Source organism: Chelmon rostratus, chromosome 23 (genome assembly GCF_017976325.1).
Source record: "Chelmon rostratus isolate fCheRos1 chromosome 23, fCheRos1.pri, whole genome shotgun sequence".
In the NCBI taxonomy this organism is placed as follows: Eukaryota; Metazoa; Chordata; class Actinopteri; order Chaetodontiformes; family Chaetodontidae; genus Chelmon; species Chelmon rostratus.
The window spans coordinates 12986358-13008535 of record NC_055680.1 but is presented as its reverse complement, the minus strand read 5'-3'; the positions used below and the strand labels follow the sequence as shown (position 1 = coordinate 13008535).

General features: G+C 41.0%; 1 protein-coding gene across 1 annotated transcript in view; it reads right to left on the bottom strand.

Annotated features, from left to right (window-relative positions):
* The window catches only part of poln (polymerase (DNA directed) nu), a 44096-nt gene that overhangs the window by 13593 nt on the left and 8325 nt on the right, over positions 1 to 22178 (bottom strand). Inside the window, exons 12-15 of the mRNA XM_041965719.1 lie at positions 21137 to 21202; positions 10376 to 10433; positions 7365 to 7442; positions 284 to 395 (exon numbers count right to left, since the gene is read on the bottom strand). Of these exons, the coding sequence (XP_041821653.1) occupies positions 284 to 395; positions 7365 to 7442; positions 10376 to 10433; positions 21137 to 21202 (314 nt within the window). The remainder of the gene's footprint in view (positions 1 to 283; positions 396 to 7364; positions 7443 to 10375; positions 10434 to 21136; positions 21203 to 22178) is intronic.

Genomic DNA, 22178 nt, shown 5'->3' with positions numbered 1-22178 from the left:
ACACACACACACACACTCACAAAAACATCTAAAAAGTATGACAATGTAATCACCAGGGCGACCGGCCCAGGGGTGTCCTGCTCATGGAATAGGGAGTGGGAATGAGGCAGTTGGCATGGTAGTCATGGCAACAAGGTTATTAGCGTTTGAAGTGAAGGAGCCGGCCGTCTGGTTGGAGAGAGAGAGGGAAGGAGAAACCCTGTGGTGCATCAACACTCACCTTGGCAAGGAGATCGGGGAGAACCAGTGTGTGTGTGTGTGTGTGTGTGTGTGTGTGACTTACCACTGAGAGGCCAACATGGTAAAGACGTCCGCCTGCGGGTGGGTGAAAATGCGGAGCAGCTCAGGGTCAGAGGAGAGGTGAGCCAGCAGACGCAGCTCCACCTGGCAGAAGTCTGACACGTAGATACATGTACACACACACACACACACACACACACAGACAACTCCAATTTCTCACTGAACATGAAAAGATCGGTACCACACTCATGTCTGTATAGTAAATATGTAGCTAGAGCCAGCAGCTGGTTATTTTATCTGAGCACAAAGGGGGAAACAGGTAACAGGTGCGCCCAGGAAATGGTCCAACACAGAACCTCTGTAAAACCACAAGAAGTCATTTTTACACGTACAAACAAGATATAACATGATTATTAGTGAGCTAATAAGTATTTATTAGTAGGTGTTGGTGGGAGAATTATTGAGTTTTAGAGGTGTTGGTCAGTGTTAGCTTTGGACAGAGTCATGCTAGCTGTTTCCCCCGTTTCCAGTCATTGTGCTAAGCTAAGCTAAGCTATCCAGCTGCTGGCAGCATCTTCACATTTATCACATAGACATGACAGTGGTTTCCATCTTGTCATTTAACTTTCTGTAAAAAAGCAAATAAGCGTATTTCCCAAAATGTTAAACTTTTTCCTTAAATTACAATAAATATTAAGGTAAGGGTAGAGTTTTACAGTACCAAAATATTTACAGTAACGAAAGAAAAAAATGATAAAATGATGCACAACATGTAAAATTTCCCATTTCAAGTTATGAGATAAAAAAAAGTTTTTGGTCACTGTGCCACATATAAAGTTTTTGTGTGGTGTAGAAAAAACATCCAAGTGAAACTTTGAAGGAAGATTTGTGGTTCAAGAAGTTCAAAGAATACTTTTTTGTGGTGCCCTTAAATACTCTAATTCAATCGAGACATTCGGTGCATGGAAGGTGTTATTTGTGCAACTACCATTGTGTTGCACTCGCCTCAACCTGCCATCTTCGCTTCATTTAGTGACTTCCAACATTTCCCAGAATAACCTTGAATAACCCGCAGAGAGTGGGTGTGAAATACAGCAGTTGTATTCGGTCATACATGAAGGCGAAGACAGCAACAGAAAATAGCGACAGTAAGAGCAAAAAGAGCGAGAGCACTGAAAGAAAGGTCACTGTCTGTGGAGAAATTGGTGTCTCTGCCTCCTACATGTTTCTCCCTGTATTCCTGTTGATAGCAGTGCAAAATGGAGACTCTTGAAAGAAACTATCCCTTTTATCATTCTGTCACCAAAAAGCATTCTATTGACATCTTAGATGGCTGAACAATTTTGTGCCATCAAACGTGCTGAAGCTGGAAGGAAAAGCTGACAATTTTCAACAGCGGTCAAAGACACTCAAATACAGCAGCTGTGGACACACTCAAAGAAACACCTCTGCTTTGTATAAACACTACCCAGCAACAACACTGTCAACTTCAGTGTCTAATGTCATGATCATCATCACAGACATGTGAGAAAAGTCCACTGTTATTTGCAAAAAGTTAGTTGTTATTCTTCCACTTGTTATCTCCAACCCTTTCTTGGCTCACTTACACTTAATAAAAACTAACTGGTGAGATTTGCTTGCATATCTTGGTCTGATTATCTTGGAACATCATCATAATCATTGTAAGTTTTTTGTAAACACCTGACTGAACTAATTAAATCCAGGGTTTTAAAATGTGAAAGTCTGCTGGTGTGAAAAAGCTCCCGACAGAAGCTGACCCTGTGTTACTTTAACACAACATAGTGTTGCATGTTGCGTTCCCCACTGAACTGTCTTGCAACAGCAGCTTCTGTGAATGTTTTGTGATCTGACAAAACATTCTGACCTTTTTTACTTTTTTCTTCTGATGTTGTAATTGCCTCAATTTGCATCCAATTTGCTACATCCGTCTCACAGTAAGATAATGCTGCACATCACATAAATCCATGTAAAGCTGGGTTATTAAGGAAAAGTCAGGTAAATTGGGACCACATAAATGCTGCTCAAACTGCTACGATTCGCAGTGACCTGAGGACTGTAACTGTAGCACCTCCAGGCTAAGCCTCAGGTAATAGTTCACTAAAAGGTGACAAAACTTTTTTTGTGCTTTCATCATAAAAGCTTCACCAAAATGATTATGGCACTGGCTTTAGCACTGCTCTCCACACTGTATGTGCAAGTACATGACTGATGAACTGCAGATCAGATTGTTATGATTGTCTTTAGGTATCGTAAATATTAACATATAGTTTCCAATTAACTGTACAAGATGGATTTTTAATGTATAAGTTGATGATTGTCATTAACACAATTGGAGAATAGAATGATTTCAAACAATTGTTTTAAATAAATCAAATCGTCATCATCATGAAAACATGAAGATTATGGGAGATTTTGAGTTTTTAATACATTATTCATCAAGTCATATGATATAAAATGGATCAATTAAATCATTAAGTTTATTTATTTTTATCAAAGTTTGTCCAAGTCAAAAAGGATGCAAGAGTTAAAACAGCAGAGGTCAAACTGGACAGTTTCAGAACAGTGAAGCTGCAGGACAGACTCACAAACACCTCGTCTAAAAAGGCTTCAGAGACCAAATCGTCCCTGAAATTTGCCCCAGGCACTTACATAAGCAGAGAGATAACCAGAGGCGATGAGTGAAACACACTAACAGACACACAGAAAAACACATTAAAAAAACCTGCACACAGAAACCAAACTAAAGGCTATGAGCAGACAACTCTGCAAACAGATCTATGAACATACACATAGAGAAGACACACACACACACACACACACACACACACACACACACACACACACACACACACACACACACCTCTCCACGATCCTGCACTGACATGTCTGGAGCTCTCTTGTCAGCTTGGCAGATCTAAACCGAAACATCTTATAAGACGTACGCACACGTGTCGACACAGCCAAACAGAGACACACACACACTTCTGTCCACACCCGCAAAGAAACTGCAGTACATTCCATTACTGCCATTTCACCCAGACACATCTCCTCGTCTGCTCGGCTGCTCCAAAATCAAATTAAACCCAAACGAATGCGGGGGAAAACGACTCAAAATGGACGGGGGGGGGGGGGTGAGAGATTTTCTGGATGAAGCAACCGGCTGTAATAGGTTTCTGCAAATGTGCGAAGAGAAAGAATGATGAAGGACGGGTGCATGGGATTGTGAGGAGGAGATATCATGCACTAATGCAGCACTTATTGCTACATTTTTTATTACTGAGATACATCCGACCAATTTGCGGCAACAAAGATTCCAGCGTCGTTCATCCCTTCTGAAAAGAGGAAGAAAATTCCTCGACGGCCTCAACGCAGGTTAAAGCTAAGGTCTACCGTTTAACCCAGGGCAGCCATAGATTGCAGAGGAGAACGATAAAATGGATGGAGAGTGGAAGGGACTCCAGTGGGATGTATTAAGAAAAGAAAAGCAAGGTTGAAGGGTGATGGCGAGGTGAGCAACGGAGAAAAAAGAGACATCTGGTTTTGGCTGAGATGAGGTGAGGAAGGGAGTTTCTAAAGATATCCTCACATCAATGTTTTATGAGTCAGATCACATTTCCTCCAAGCATGGCCGACAGCTTCAGGAACATATTGCTGACTAGGATCTGTGTATGTGTGTGTGTGAAAGAGAGAGAGAGAGAGAGAGAGAAACAGTGTGTTTTCCTGGTATGTGTGTGATAGAAATAGAAAGGAAGAGAAGAAGAATATTGCTGTTGATATAAAAAGAAGATGTGTGGATATGACACAGAGTAATAATATGAGGCTACATGTGAGTGTGTGTGTGATCTTGAGTCATTGTGTGTGTGTGTGTGTGTGTGTGTGTGTGTGTCCAAGGCTTGATAAAAAAAAACCCATCATCAAGGGTCTGTGTATTGATCCATACAGGAATAACTCTGACCTACAGGAAGCTTCTCTATAAATCAGGCAACAGTGCTATTTATGAGCTTAAGACCAAACTACACAGCTGAGAATATTTAGATTTAGATGCTACACAAGGTCAGATGAATGGGTAGTATATTAACTATTAATTAACTGAACATTCATCATTGATTTCCACTCACTTGTGATTTCTTAAACAAGCACTACTAAGACAATTTATTTATATTAATATCTGAAGTACTTATACTGTAAATTACAAAGAAAAAAATTCTTAGTTCATCACTTTGGTCTCTGGTAACTTGTGATGGGTATTTGTCATTGTGTTTTTACAAACAAAATGAGCAATAGCACTCACACACTTAGTTGTAGCCTTTTGCACAGAAACTCTGAAAGAAAATAACTTTCCTCTAAAATTCATGTTCCTTTCAATTTCATACACAGCAGGCGTACACAGAGCGGGTCGTGTATTACGAGAGACGACTGATATTAAAACAATAAACAAGGCGGTAGTAGCTCTCGCAGTTCCTTGGACAGCATACAGAGATACTGAAGGGACTGAGCCAGGCCTCATACATTTTTAATGCCACCACCCACAGCACCCTGAACAGCCCTCAGAGATGCTTTGCAGTACAGTATGGAGTATGAAGGTTATGGATAAAAGCGTTAGAGCTCAACTAAAACCTGCACGGTGAGAATATGAAATGTCCCCTGTGAGTTGTGGTGGGTCTAGAGAGGCTTTCAGGAAGAATGAATCGACCGGCATACAGACCAGGGCAATCTAAGGATCTACTGTCGGTTGAACTGGATTGTGAAAGTTAAATGATCTGAGAAATTCACACCATATGTTTGCTGTACCTCATACCTAAAACCCAGGAGGAGGAGGAAGAGGAGGGAGAGAACAAAATTCCAACTGAATCCATGATTTATTCTGCAAAACCAGCTGTTAGTCTCAACTCAACAAGGGCCATCGTCTCTATGAGAGCAGTGAGAGTGAACCAAAGCAGTATAATTGCAGGCTGGGCAGCTTTAAGTAATATGTGGGAACAAAATGGTGAAAAAGTGGCTCAGATGAGTAAAGTTTCCTTTTTGTTACTTGATTTTTCAGTTTGGTTTACCATATTAATGTGGCATACACCTGTCCCTGAAAATTGTGATTACTGACAGTAGATAAAGTCAGCGAGCTATTAACTAAGCATTCCCACACAGGTAAATCCTGCATGAATGTGTGCATTTACAGTTTTTGCGGGAAAACTTTGTTCTGATGAGGGTCAGCAGGCCTTGCTGCTGCACTGACACTTGCAGGCTTACTGGCCAGTCTTTTTAAGTTTTTTCCAGTAAGTAAGCCTAAATCACTGTTATCATGATGGCAAAGCCTGTTATGCAGCTGCTGTTAACATTTTGGGATACCTTCACCTTTTGTTAACAGCATCATCCAGTTTGATGGTCGAATTAACATGTTAGCTGATATTTGTCAAAGTAGTGCTTTAGTACAGTAAACACTCACATTATTTTGCAATAAAAATCTTGTTATTTTAATATGCACACCACTGATACCACATGTCACTCTTCACGAATACTGCACATGATGACTGAATACGTTTTCCCAAATATGTCTTTTTCTATTATGGACTAAGGTTTGAAAGATAAACAAAATTGAAAAACTGAACTAAAACTAACAGGGCTGATGAGGGAATTAGGCCTAGCTTTGTTCTCATTTTGGCCAGCTTCTCTTTTTCCTCTCTCTGCTACAGCCCCCACAACCCAGCAGACATCTGCCAATAGAAAATAACTGAGCAGACAATTGCAAACAAAAACACACACATCAGGCACAGGCAGGTTGTTTGAGGATCGGGAGGATGTTCAAAATGTACTACAAAGAATAGTTTTATCTTTAATAAAACAGACTTCATAGCTACGCATTTTTTTACTAAGCCAGGATTTGAATTCTTCTGAGGCTGCGATCGATAAATAAATACAGCACACGCTCGAGACAAAATCTACATCTCACACACACGCAAAATGTTTTCACGGGCAGGGAAATAATATTTAGATGCATAATACCTTTTGACGTGCCTCTTAGTTGAAATTTTTGTAGGGACACTGGAAAGTTGTAGAAGTTGACACACACAGAGCAGTTGTTCCAGTTTGGGAAGGACATTGTAGGACATAAAGGGGGTGACTGTGCGAGGGCTCCCTAGGAGGGGCTGTTTCCATGGCAACCTGGCCTGAGTGCATGTGTGTGTGTGTGTGTGAATCCCTGTAATGTTGTGTGTGTATATGTGGGATCCTGGCTCTTCTCCTGCTGCTGTCCTCCTGCTAACCCTGGTTTATCTGTCTGGTTATGTAAGTGTGCGACACACTGTCAGGGCCAGCAGACACCCGCCGTTCCCCACAAAGCTCTCCCAGGCTGACAGTGTTCCAACTCTACCGTCAGTGTGCACAGCGTAGACCAGCGGTACACCCTGAAGTGACCTTATGATGCCAGCTGAGGCTGTGTCAGAGTTTTTGTTTCTTTTTTTAAAGTTACGGGTGCAAACTTGGAAAGACAAATGTAGCAGAGGGACAATGTGAATGCAGATTTGAGACTGCACATGCAAAAAATACATCAGTACGGGAACTGGAGAAGTCTCAGAGACTTGTTGAATTAGTCTCACATTGGACTCACATTTCCACTTTTCACATGTGCTGCTGTTAAAACAGATGCTCACACACTTTTTCCGCAAGGCTGAACCATGAAAATCGGAACTAATGTTGTTGTAACTACAGATCAGGAACATTTCCACTACCTCAGCTTTAGTTTGTGGCTGGGTCAACACTGAATGCAATCACATGCCCGAGCAGCTAATTGCTGCTGAATCGAGAGTGAAATTAATTTGTGTCAAAACATGTGCAGAAGTCTGTGAGGTGACATTCGCTTGTTGTTGCTGTAACTGTTTTAAACAAATATTTTAACCACGACTGATGACAGCAAGTCAAACAATACATAAAAAGAAGGCTCAGTAAAAATTAACAGCTGACTCCCAAAATGAACAATAGACCTCCTCTGAAAGATCTGAAGAAATACAAAAAGAAAAAGGTTCTCAATGAAGGTTCTCTCAAATATTTCAGGTGGTGGTGGGGGACGGGGACAAAAAAAAACAATGCTGTGAGATTACTTATCCTCCTACCTGCAGCTAGAAAAGTCCATCCTTCCTGAGGAATGAACATTGCCCGAGGATGAACGCTCACCACCTCCTCCTCCTTTCCTGTGGGACCCAAACACAGACCCCTGAGGAACACCTCAGCAAAACATCCCTTCACTGCAAAGTGCACGCCACTTTAAATGAACAAACTATGTTATAATAGACTCTTGTAACCTGTTGGTGACTTTCAATTCTGACTATTTGCTTTGTTAAAAGAAAACTAGAGCCTGTTTTCCAGGAACAAAAGTGTCATCAGATTTAATTATTTGCGCAATCTGGATGAGGCCAAAAAAATGTAATGTAAAAAGACCCCACACATTTCAAGACAAATCAACATTTACAACTATTACAACTCCTTAATCTTTAATTAATCTTAATCTCCTTAATTAATCTTCTCATGATAGTATATTCATGGTATTTTCTTTCGTCATTTAGGTTTAGTTTTGATAATAAAATTAAATCTATAGTTAAAACACACTTAACAAAAAATAATAAAAAGGTAAAAAATACTGTTGAAATAAAATATCCTTAAATCTAGATGATTTATTCTCTTGGGTTACAAGATAGTTATACATTATTAAAATAAAAATACACAGTATTTAGATGAGAAAAGCAACGTGTGCCATGTGTTACAATACACTGGAAATCATACACACACTTGCTTGTCAGTGTCATGTTCTCGCTGGTTAGGTCCATGCTAGACCGAACTTAAATGAAATTGACCTTCTATAAATAAGCAGCGCATGTCATCTAGCAACATATGGACAAATGGAACACATTTATTGACCAGATGTGCAGCATAACACAGTAATTTATAATATCCTGTGTGTGTATTTGTGTGTGTACATGACAGAGAGAGCCACACAGAGAGACTCAGAAACACAGGCAGTGAGCGACTGGGAGCAATAAAGAGCACCTGACACTGACATCTGACTTAATGAGGAGTTAAGTTATGAAGCCGCAACGCCCAATCTAGAGGCAAATCAGAATCCAATCAGGATCAATTTATCACTGCACTCTCTGCTGTGAGTAGCTGGACTGAAGTGCTGACCTTAGTGAAGCAGATATGATGGGTAACCGTCACATTCCACGTCAGCATGATGAAAAGACCACGACAGCAGCATGGGCACACACACAAACACATACATGCTGACACTGAAAATGTGGCCTCACACACACACACACACACACACACACACACACACACACACACACACACACATATATATTCGCATACAAACTGGGGGCACTGTATTCAGCTGTGATGAGGGCTTCACCTCTCACCTCAAGACACTGATGAAGGGAAAAGGGATGATATGAAAGATGTAGCAGGGACAGAGAGAGAAGAGGATATGATGACAAGGAGCTTTGGGAATGTGAGCGAGTGAGGAGCAGAGGTGCTGATGTTAGCACCTATGGATCGCTCAAAACAGTGGAAGAGAGAGAAAGAAACACTGAGAGAGCAAGGGACTGAAATAGAGCTGTAAAGCTGAGTGAGGCCCCGCTGGCTGTGACTGACAGCAGAGGCGATGTGGCCTGGCCATGCCAACAGATGGATAGACTTGTTTTGATGTTTAATTCATCTGCAAATGGAGAAATTTTGTTTTTGCCACACTGTCAGCCAGCTAATCCGGTACTCCTTGAGCAGACAAGTATTAAACTGAAGCTCTCCAGGCATGCGATGAGCTCACAAAAACCATGACCAATGTTTCTTAATTAAGAAGTTGATCATTTGTCAAGTGGTGCCTGGGCAATGACAGCCACAAACCCATGATATCATAGTTGGATGGCAAGAGTTAGGTGTATGGATAAGGGGAAATCTAAGCAAAATCAAGCAATTCATCTTCTTTAAACAAACAAAGTGAAATAGGCACTATGTAAAGTAAATCTTTAATCAATCTCAAATTTAATTTATGTGAAATGCAGAGAAGTGTTAACACCTTGCTCAGATATGGCTTGACTGAACAGCTCACTAACTATAAGGAAAACAGAGTGCAGTCAAGGCTGAGTGTGTTACTTCAGCCAAATTCTGTCATGAATTACAATCGCGTTATAATTACTGTGGAGCTCCAAAGCAACTGTCCCATAAAATGAGGAGTCAGGCTGTTCTCCCAAAGTGTCGGTGTGGCAGTTTTTAGCAAATGATGACTGTGTGCTACTAGGGCAAGACGAGGTAATTAAAACTTCCTCCAAAGGAGAGGGGATGAAAAGAAGATGGGTAGCGAGAACAGAAGTGAGTGATGGGAAAATAATCACATCGAAAATGGACAACTTGAGGCTTGGCTCCATATGGATAATGTTCTCAAGCTATCTTGGGGAAGAGTAACTCACATGAAAGTAAACAGAGATGCTAAATGACAAGCGAAAGATGGGCTTGCTACTTGATGTTGCATACATGAGCGATTAAGCACAGCTGTTCATTTTCTCAGATGATTCAACCAGCTCTGTAACAGGGTACATGTTATACAAGAGCCACTCTCACATGAACCCTGGCACGTCCCGTTTGCTTTTGTTAATTCACTGTCAGAGGAACAACTTCATTTTAAAACACAAGTTGTCTCACTTAATCCTTTTTAATACAGTTTTCAGTGTCTAAAAAGAGTTTTTATCTGATCTTTCATTATGCATATCAAAAGTGATGTTACAGCTATATTATAGCTATACTGTGCAATCCATCCTAAACTGAAACGAATGCAGCACAAAAACACACTATCAAATAAACACAAATAAGGAGGAAACACTTTTGACACTCTTTAGTGTCCAGTCCTTTGCTGCTGCTGCAGACTTTTATCATCCTCATAAACCCTCTTTACAAGCTCCCTGCTCATCATATTTTGTGTGCCCTGAGAGATGTCTCCCTCTCTCTCTCTGTCTCTCTCTCTCTCACACACACACACACACACACTTCGACATCTATCACTGTCTCGTTCTGTAAAATGTGCGGATGTTTTTTTTTTTTTGGTGAGTGTGTGTTAACGGGTACGTGAGCACCCTACCTTGGATGCACTGCTTCCTGGTGATTTGAAGGGGCTGCCTCGGCAGAGCCTGGAAGTTCTAAATCAGGAGAACACACATTTTGTGAGCCTGGAGGTTAACTATTGCCCTGTACAGCGTGAAGTTATAGATAGCTGTACTGTAACAGTATCTCTTTACTCTATGGAAGTCTGTGGTAGTGTTTTGCACAGATAAATTATTTCCTACTGTGTTGAAACTTAAATAAATAAATATAGCTCTATATAAGGCAAACATGTGAGCTGTATATATCTGCAGCCACTCCCAGCATGCTCCTGTGAGGCTATAATAAAGGGACAGAAGAAGAGACGGAGGTGACATCCACTTATGTACTGACAGGAAATTGTTGGCTGCAAATGTTTTCATAACCCTAAAAATGACTTTACTGAATCTTCATTTCTTGAATTGTCTTCAAAGTATATTTTATTACTTTTTCTAGTGCTGTCAGTTTTTATTTGCAACTCAAACTACTATTCGAACATGGTGAAAGTGTCAGTTCTATAACGTAGTTTAGGATTAGGCTACATGGATTGTATTCAAATTCATTTTAACATATTATGCTGCTTCCCATTTGTTCAAGCTTGATTTTGTGCAAAACCGACAGCCCTACTGCTTCCATGTGTATGATGTAATAGTTTTTAATGTACTGTTTTAATCTTGCTGCTGCTGTGACCCAATGGAAATTTATAAAGTTGCAAACATATAATACTTTTAACTTATGGACCTCTGCAGCCATGGTTTTCAATGTTGGTCACATCAAATATTCAATTAATGTCTCACTCCCATGACCTACGATGTGTGTTGCTACTTGGTTGATGTTGCTTTCCCCGACTTGCCTCTTGAAAGAAGCAGCAACAAACTGCCGTCTGAGGCAATAAATTTGAGTTTTAAATGAAACATAAAGTTTGGACCATGGTTAACTGTTAATCGGTTAACCACCAAGAATACAGAATGAAGTGTGTTTTAAAATGATAAAATAGCTGTTTCAGTAAAATGAGTCTGGTGGCTTTGGCAGGAGCAATATGGCAGCTGTCTGTCTCTGTAGGAAACCTCTTCATAATAGTGTCAGATACTTAGAATACCAATGTATTCTGTAATAATCTACCTGTCAGTGGTAAAACCGAGCAGTTTCAGTGGAAGCACATTGATGATGAGCAAACGCCAGGAGGGATTACACTGCAGTCTGTGTCGCCACTGCTGCTGCAGCATGTTGGCTCAATACTGGATAAACTTCAAAAACTGTTTTTTCAATTAGACACAAAAACATTGGAAAATAGGGTCCATAAACACAGATAATATTTCACCGGAATGTCTCCCCTTTGGTAAGGACATGACTGACTGGGAGATGCAGTCCATACTCCTCAGTGCAAAATGAAGCGGCTAGGTACCAATTAAAAGCTGCCGGGCTATCGAAAGCAAAATGAACCGAAACTGACATCCCTTGTTGGAACATTCCCACACAATCCCTCTTTAAAACAGCGAATTTGTCAAATTCCTGTAAACTGGAAAAAAAATCATTGAAAGACATGCACATGCACACGCACACACACACACACACACACACACACACACACACATATATATATATATATATACATACACATGCACACATGCCCTGCAGAAACCCTGTGTAGCATTTCTATGGCAAAGGCTGTTTTGCTTGGCTGAGATTAAGAAAAACAGAGAGCCGTCCTGAGACTCCAGCCAGTTTTCAGACACACATCTTAAAATAGGAACAGCCTGATGCTCACTGGGCTCCTGGCCCACCCTGCATCGACCCACTGAGTAATCTAAGACGTTGCTGATATAGATGCGCACACACATACAAAATTACACGTTATGCAGTTTTTTCTGCCTGAAGGAGGAAAAACGGGCAAAGTGATAAGGCATACCAGCACGCACACACACTGTTTGATGGAGGGAAGAAAAAAGATGGTTGAAACTCAGCAGTTCCATTTTAATCCCTGTTAATCCCACTGTATCCATCCTTTCAAACACACATGCACACTCAAACAAGGTGCGTGTGCATATACGGAGGATTTTAATGCTTATTATCAAGGACATACAGGACAAATCGATCAGTGTGGACACAGACACACACAGATACACACACAACACTGGTCAATAAGGAGAAGAGGGCAGGCAAAGGGCATAGAAATACACACAGACACATGAAAAAACTCAGAGTTTCCCCATCATGGTCAGAATCTAAACGTACATGTGGTTGGTTTGACCCCACAGTGAGTGTCCATGGTTATGTGTGATCCAGAGACAGAAAACAACTCTCTACTTTCACCACTCATTCATTATTTACCAGAGGGAGGGAGAGGGGGACAGAGAGGAGGAGAGAGAGAGAGAGAGAGAGATGAAAAGACAGGACTGCAGTGGCAGGGTGTGGACAGTGGAAAGAATACATCAGGGACCAGGCACCAATCACAAGCTTTCTCTCTCACTCTCTCACACACACACACATACACACACACACACACACACACATTCACACTCAAACAGATTCAGTTACTGTACATGGGATGTGTGACCTGCAGTGTGTATTTGAGGCGTAATGAGTGAGAAAAGATGCACATAATTACAAATGCATGCGTGTCCGATGTGTGTGTTGCCCTGTGATGTGACAGGTTATTCAGTGTGTCAGATGCGAATGCTCAGCTTTCCCATCATGCACAGGTTTGCAGTGACGACAGCATAAATCAGTGTACACACACACACACACACACACACACACACACACACACACACACACACACACACACACACACAATGTCAGTCCTTGCATACACACAAAAATACATTCACTGTGTATTGCAAGAAAGACACACAAAAAACAGAACAGCCAACCATCTGATTATTGCTAATAGCTTTTGTTGATTATTGTTATGCAAAAGTGAGCGGTGTCCTGCGTTTTGATATACAATCAAAACCTCCAGATGTTTTTAAAGGGAAAGTCAGATGTGAGCATGTGAAAGGAGAGAAGGGCAGAGGTGAAAAGAGAAAGACAATCAAAGAGATGGGAAGGCAGGGAAAAGAGAGGGACGGGGATCAAGAGATGAAAGAGAAAAAGATGAGCAGAAAGAGAATCAAAGAATTAAAGAGCAGATGGAGACTATTGTACATGCGTCATAGCAGCTTGAGAGAGAGGATGAATGAAAAATTGTGAAATATAAAATAGTCTGGGTCAGCTTGGTCTCATCACTGCTGACTGTGCAATTTAAAACATACACACTCATGCATGAGCATACTTTAACAGACACAATAATTCTCTACAGCACTGGTCAGAGAATCTATACATTCTCAAACATATACACACATTGACAACATGGTTAATAATCAATAATGAACCTATTTAACCTATATTACCCAAACAGACACACTGCAATTACATGAGGCCCTTCTGTATGTGCAAAGATGGAGATCAGACATGTAACTATAGACTGATGTTGCTCAATAATCAATATGTTCCTGGTGATGGCATCACCCACTGGACCAAAACATTTACTGCACCCCCTCCTGGACTCACCACATTGGGAGCAACATGTCAGATCAGACAAGCGAACACAGCACACATGTGCTGTATGCACACAAGCACTCACAATATGGACATACAGAGGCAACACCTACATGCTTTCTAACACGGAAATAAAATGCCAAAAACACCTGCACTGTGTGTGGTCTAAGTCATTATCACCCTTGCTGCGTCAGTAGGAAAGGAGAACCAGTTCATTAGTGGACACTGCGTGAGTCAGAGTGAGAGAGCCTGGTAAGAGTCCAAGCAAGTACACACACAAATAAACACATTCACACATGCAAACACAAAACTTCCCCTCTATTTCATTTACTCTGTCCATTAAATGTCTAAAACTCAAACTGGTTCTTACAAATATAGAAATACAGGAGTACAAACACTCCAGGTACTCACAGGCAACAAACACAGACAAGCAAGCAAGCAGCCACATGGTGCGTATGGCATATTAAAATGCATGAACACACGCACACACACACACACACAGATGGGCACAGACACACATCGGCATAGGTACAGGACGGGCTCCATTAAATGGCGGCGGGTGAAGTTGTTCCTCCCCTAATTACACCAACGTGTGAAATATACAGAGCTGACACATATCATCCCTCTTGTTCACATACAAAAACGCACACAACATAAATTTTCCTACGCTGTCAGATACAAACACATTTACACACAACAGGAAAAAAAAGTTGTCGACTATCAAACACACCAAGACACATGCTTATGTTTTTCTTTCCAGGGCTCATTGACTCTGAATGGGCCACTTAATCATGCAGATGTGCTTGTTTCCTGTGTTTGAACCACTGACACTGTGAGCAGCACTGCTCCTTATTCTCCATAACAACCCAGTGTTTGTATTCTTTAATGCACCTCTCCACTCCTAATATAGGCTCGCAATGGCTTGATAATAAACCTGCAATTGGTTCCTGTTGGTCCTCCACAGCCTTACAATGACACTTGTCGCCAAAGCACCTGTTAGCACGGTTCACCCAGGCATTCATCTTTTCACATTAGCATTGGTTGAAATATTCATGATGGCTTGGTTAAGGTTACTTAATTTGCAGGTAAGATTTAGATATCTAAACAATCACTGGAAGTATGTATTATGAAAAGGCAGGGTTATGCAAGTGTACACAGAGCTGCAAAGCAACAACCTGCTACTGTGAGCAGCTCTTTTCAAAACTGACTAAAAGACTCTGTTCATGGCTGACTAAACTAAACCTGGAAAACCAGTTGATAGTATCATCATTATCATCACTGCTATCTGACATCAGACGCCTTGCTAAAAAAGTTGCTCCGTTTGTTGATCACGGAGCCCTTTGCCTGCTTTTAATATACAGTATACTTACTGATTGTATTAACACTGGAGGGATCAATTATTGTTCACACAGCTACATTAGTGCATCTGGCACTAAATACAAACAGATTAGAGTGCCTTGTTGGCCGAATGGTTAGTGTGCATGCAACATGGACGCACGGCCTTCGTAACATCAGTAGTTCAATTCCAATGCATGTCATACCCCCCTCTCTCCCTGTTTCTCGTTTGCCTCTGCTGTCTAACAAAGGTGAAGAAAACGCCCCCCCCAAAAAAAGCAGATAGAATGATAGGCTCGCTGCAAATTTGCCTGACGCTTTCACAAACGTAAGTCTGTCCCACAGAGGAATGGGACGGAAGTCTCAGAGGGGTACCGCCTTGTTAAACAGATGGGGATGACTGAGTCACGGTGCTGGTGTGGGGTAATTCAATCACACCGCACCAATTTAATGACTCATCACAGAACTCACATATAAACACTGCTAAATTATCTCCACTTATGCTGAATCCACAAACAAACACGCCCGCAAAAATCCATCTGCTTAGCATAAGACTAACAGAGATAGAGAGAGATTGGCATATGGCCTCAAAACCTACAGCCATTAGTTGGAGTAAGGTGGATAAAGAGAGGACACTGAGACCCTGGATGGAAGCAGCCCCTATTATTCTTTGCTGTGCCTGGGAACTCCAAGATTGCTCCTGGTAGCAGCTTATCTAACAGTGACCCTGGCTGATTGGTTGATATACTGGGGCAGACAGGGCACAGCACTGGCCAGGGCAATTTAATGTAGCTAGGAAGCATCTGGGATTTTTACCCAAATGTCAGCATCATTATAAAGTCAGGTTACTGTCAGTATGTGTTGGGACAACATTCAAAGCAAATGGAAAAACATTAAAAATGAATGAATGAGTGATTATGTGCTGCAGCCAATTGTTTTCATGAATATTATATCCTCTAGCTGCTTTACTAACTTTCTTTAACTGGTACTATTATTTTGTCAGTAAGACAAACACATTCACACATAAACATAGAAAGGGAGGCAGATAACATCAAAATGAGAAGTTCCCGATCACTTTCAATAACACAAATCCAAATTACTCTCTTTCTCTGCTCCCCTTTCTATCTCGCATGTCGGTAAATAAAATAAGTGTGCGCAACTGTATAGTGTGTGTGCATGTCTGTGTGTATGCAACAGAGTGTGTTCAACACAGCCAGCGAGTCAGCAGAAAACACACACTTCAGTGAAGTGCTTAGATCAGCCTTGGGAGAACTTTCTGTAAGTGCAAAACAGTTAATGACTAAATGCAGAGTAGCCTTAAACAGACATTAAACTGTTTGACAAGGCCTGCAGGAAACAGCTGGTGGTTTGGGAACAGACACAGCAGCACAATCGTAAGACAAAACACACAACTTCACATCAATAATGCAATAAAGCAAAAATCGATCTGTCTATGGAGTATAAACTGCACCATACGATTGTAAGTAAATCATGATAAGAGGGGTGAATGTGCACAGCTAAAATCCGGCAGTAGGATTATAGAGATTTTGAGCCATTCTGTGGGATGAAGTGCACACAAAACAGAGTGTAGCATAGAGAGAAATGGAGAGAAAAAGATGAAGAAAAGTCACCATTTAGGGAGTCAAACTCACTGCACCTTTGCCTTTAACGCCACAAAAGAATGGTTTGACATGGACCCAAAAATGACAATAGAACAGCAGGTTCCCATTTGTTTCCTGTGTCTTTGGATGAGTGAGGGAACTTGATGTACCTGTGGGAGGCATGAATGTATAAATCTTTGAACGCCATAAAGAACTCAGGTACAAGCTGAACGGTGCAGAGGAAAAGTGAGAGGGAGAAGCTGATACAGTATAGGATGGAGAACTGCATCAGGCACCCGGTAATCTGAATGTTGCTTCAGCTCTTTGGTGCTACAGAGAGAGGGAGAGAGAGAGAGAGAGAGAGAGAGAGAGGGAGGGAGGGAGAGAGAGAGGAAGTTCGATCTTATTTGTCCTCTTTGGTTTCGCTGCTACACTATTAAGGTTATTAATGTGAAGGAAAGAGAAAAAGAACGACCAGACACAAAGCATCATGTAGAGAGGGGGAGAATGAGGAAGACATGAAGGGATAAGGAGAACGAGGGGGGGAGGGAGACGAGTTAGGTGGAGATTAAAATTGAGAAAGAAAAATAGCAAGTTAAAAGCAAAGGAGGAGAGAGAGAAAATAGACTGAGACCAAGAGAAACACTGTACAAAGAGACGGGGAAGCTGGGGATCGCAGACTGCACATATTTTCGCTTTCAGCATATAAAAGCAGATGAGGCAGAAAAGCCCCACTTCCCCTCTGCAGCGAGACTCACTTCTTGCAACACTTTCAACTCGGCACCAGTTTATGGATGTCCTGCTTTAATTCGGGCACCCCTTTGTTACTGCAGTCTGGCTTCACCTCAGTTGAACCCACAACAGATGAAAGCTTAAATCCCTCTGCAACACTCCTCATTTGAATATGTGTGTGTATATGAACTGCATGTGTGTGTGCAGGGTGGTGAGTGGCAGAACAGCTCCCCCTTTTTTGGCCCTCAACGCCAAACTATAAACTGCAGCTTTTTCACTTCAAAGCAGCGGGATGTGACATGTTAGTGATCACTGGGAGAGTCTTCAATGGACTACCAGCACATTCCACTCCACATTATGATGAGAATAATTATGAGTGAGCTTCATCTATATGCTAGAATAATAATAAGGGAAAAGCAGGAAAAAGCTCTAGACTGTTCTCCCTCCTGGTTCTATAAGGGTAAAATGATCTTCTCGTTCCATTCAATCAGGCAGCAGAGTTTCTCTCCATGCTCTGTCACAGACCAACTGAACATTTTTAAGACTATGCCTCACACATATTCCTCTGTGGATCACTTTTTTCTTTATTTCTAGTTTTTGTAACCATTCTCTATGTGAGGTTGCTTGCAAAATGGTTGGATCCCTTGCTGAAGGTTAATAATGGAGATCTAGGCAGTACAAGTTTATTCTAAGCAAAATAATATGGTATGTATGGTACATATGGTTAAGATGGATATCTTAAGGGCTGAAATTACTAATTATTTAAATTTTTGATGACCTGCTATTTTTTTCCTCTTAGGATATTGTGTAAGTTAAACAAACTGGATACAAATGCAAATTCATTTTCAACATGAGAGAAGCAGTTGGTATATTCTGCAGTGGAGAAGCAGTGACGTCATTCCAGCCTCTACCACAAAAAACATATTATACCACATCACGTAGTATATTTAAGTATTTAGGGGACTCACTTATTCAGCAGTTCAAAAGCAGGCTTAACCATTTGGCCACCAAGACACTCCATAACAAATCATTTTAAAATTTATTACAAATCAAACTGTGAGCGTGGAGCTGAATCAGCTCATTTACCTAATGATAGCTTTGTGTTATTTATCACTTGCATTTAAAACAAAACAATTACAGGACAATATAAACATACCACACACAGCTGTACAGCTACAAACCAACAACCAGATGCAAGCAACCACACAAATAATGTGATGCTCAACCGAATCCCAGAGCTGCATTCAAGCAGAGGAAACAGAGCTGTGTTAAATCATGGCTGCCCAACAGTCCCATATATCACTCAGTAGCACAACGTGCAATTCAATGTGTAGCTCACACCGGCTGCAAATCCCTCAGTGAGATTAGAAAAGCTCAATGTCTCCACAGATTTACATATACATACATATGTGTGTATGCATATATAAAACTATATATATATACACACACATATATATACACAAATATTATGTGGGTGTCTGTCTGTCAAAGCAGTACTCAGTGACAAAACCACTGGACCCTGACAGCTGGGTAATGTTGAAATGAGCTATCGACCGTCTGTCCCATACTGAGGGGAGGGAGGAAAGGGGGGAGAGATAGAGAGAGACAGAGAGAGAGAGAGAAGCTGACAAGTTTTTGATATATGTATTCTTCAGTTGTGTCTGCATTTCACAGACTACTGTGTGTACTACATCCAATTAGGGGGTGTGTCATATCATATCATTCACAATAATATTGGTCTAATCTTCAATAAAATAAAAAAAAATCATATCATCATAATGGCAATCATTCAACTTGTTGATGCAATGACGTCACACTGTTATGCACAGCAACAACAAGCATGGCTGTAAGTGAAAGGAATATTGCAACCAGCTCCATGGTGGAGGAGTTAGTTCCAGTGCATGAAGACTGTAACTAACAGGGGCAATACAGCGAACTTATTTCACCACATTGCACAGATGCACTTAGTTGAGTACAAGTTCTAAACCAAGCTGACAAACTACACTGGCTCAACTTTCTGTAACACACTCAAGATCACACACACCCCTTAACACACATACCCCCTAACCAGGGTGCCGGCCCATGTGTCCTGGAAGATTCCAAAGTCCCGTCTATCAAATTTTATCTGTTCACGGAGCTTAAAAACATTGATAGCAAGGCTATGTAACAAATGACATCCTGGTTTCAGGAATTACTTGTGAAGGTTTGCTTGTCTGATCTGTTTTGCTTCGGCAGGCAACTGCATTCATTGCGAGTGCAAGCTCAAACAGTTGTTTCATTCATTGCATAGTCTAACCTACAGTCTACACATACATTAAAAACAATGCAGACTCATTTCTAAAAAAGGATTCAAATTGCGCTTCAAGTGAATTATTTTCACCAGACATCATGAACAGAGAGTTGTAAATATGTTGGACAAGAGATTTTCTTACCGGACAAGGGAAACCCAGGCCCCAAATCTGATTATTTCAACACTGAAATCTCTCTCTCTCTTACCCAAACCCTTACCCTCACCCAAACCTACTCCTAAACTTGACCTTAAAACCAAATCTCACTTTTCAAATCTCAACAATGCAGAAATATCCTCATTATGATGGTTGAAATTGGTCCCCACAAAGACAGCAATACAAGCCCAAACATGTGTGTGCGCACGCACACACACACACACACACACACACACACACACACACACACACACACACACACACACACACACACACACACACACACACACACACACACACACACACACTCCCTTTTCTCCCCCGCCTCTGGACTTCCCAAAGAAACCCCAGTGTGTTGTTACATAACACTCCAAAATCTCAACAACTATATTTATAAGCAAGAACCTAGTATTGTAGTGCATCCGTTTGTTTTCTAATTACTATGCAGCTAGCGTCACTTTGATAAGAGTAGAAAGAAAGAAAGAAAGAAAGAATTTTAGACTGGCAGAAAAGAAACAGGTACAATAAAGGAAAAAAGTGGGCAGAACATTGCTATTGAGATTTTTGAAGGTCACATAAGAAACAAAGGTTACAAAGGACCTGCTGAAAATCCAGACAGCCTCCTTCTGTTTTATCATGATCTAACAAGCAGAAGATACGTGTGTGTGATCACCACATTCAAGTATTGATACTTTGAACTAAACACATTCTGGTTCTTGTTTACTCACAGTGTTATCAGATGCCACTAATAACATGCTGTCTGCCTGAGTAAAAATGAAGTTGTATGCACAATACATGCCAGTAACTCAGCTATTTTTCACTGAAAAATACACTCATATCCTTCTGTTTCCATTATAGTACTTTTAATGTGGCCTGTTGGGTATTGCAGGCATGCACAGGTTCATGACCTGAGCCCAACAGCATAGTAAACAGCACCCACAGGTTCAGCCTGCAGTTCAGCACCATGGATAGCTCCAGTAACTGAACTCTGCAGCTCGAGCCCGTAGCAGCCACCGAACAACCCTAATAACTAGTTTCAAAATCAAAGACATAAAGACAAAGAATTGAGGTAGAGGGGGTGTGTAGGGACGGCAGGCAGGTCATACTTACTGGGTGCTTGGCTGAGATCCTCCCTGTCACCACACTTGTCTGGTACCACGTAGAGGAAATGTAGTTCTGATGTGTTGTTGAGAAAGACGGAGATAAAAAGAGAGAGAGTCAGATATGAATAAATCAGATACACACAAGTCTAACATCTTACAACATCAACATTTAGAGGCAAAAATTAATAATTTTTCCAACATCAATGAAATACTTTGATCTGATGATATACAGTACATGTTACAATGAGTCAGCTACATGATCATTAATGCTTTCATATAGAGGATTCCTACCAAATTCAGCTTGAAAACAACAGCTGTGATCCTCATTGCCATCATCACTCTGAATCTGCTTTTGGGCCGGCATGCATCAACAGTGCCATAAGACAGTCTGAACAAGCTGTTGGTACACTGCAGTGCCAGTTCAGTCGGTGCAATAAGCAGGACATGCAACAACACCACTGCTCTCAGAGCCAATGTTAAGTGATGCAACCTCAACATCTGGTTGCAGCTAAACTTATTAACCTGACAAACGAGAGAAATTACAGTCAACAGTGGCTGATATTCAGCTGGTAGCAGAAGATGAATTGACTTTGAGAAAAAGATTTCTTGAGTTGAGCTGAGTTGTAAACGCTTGATTATACTTTTCATGACTACATAATGTGGAGGGCTGTCTTGCCTGGCAACATTAATCACATATGACAAACGATTTTATGCAAATACGTGAATGACATAAATTAGTTGCATTTTGCTAATAGCAGAGCAGGGAGATATGTTAAATATTGTGATATTAGACTAAATTTATTTGGCACAGTTTTTGTTTTTTAAGAGACCTACCTGTAGTTTGGATTTAATATTATATAACACCACCGATGCTCATACCCAAAATACCACCGTTTGTTTGATATCTGAGTAATGAGTAAAAAATGCATGTCTCTTTTTGTCAACAGCACCCTCCTCGAGCTGGGATTGTGTTGTGGCCTGCTCTGTCCAAAAGACCACTAAATGAATCACCAGCATCAGAAGCCAAGCAGCTCTAGAGACAGCCAGAC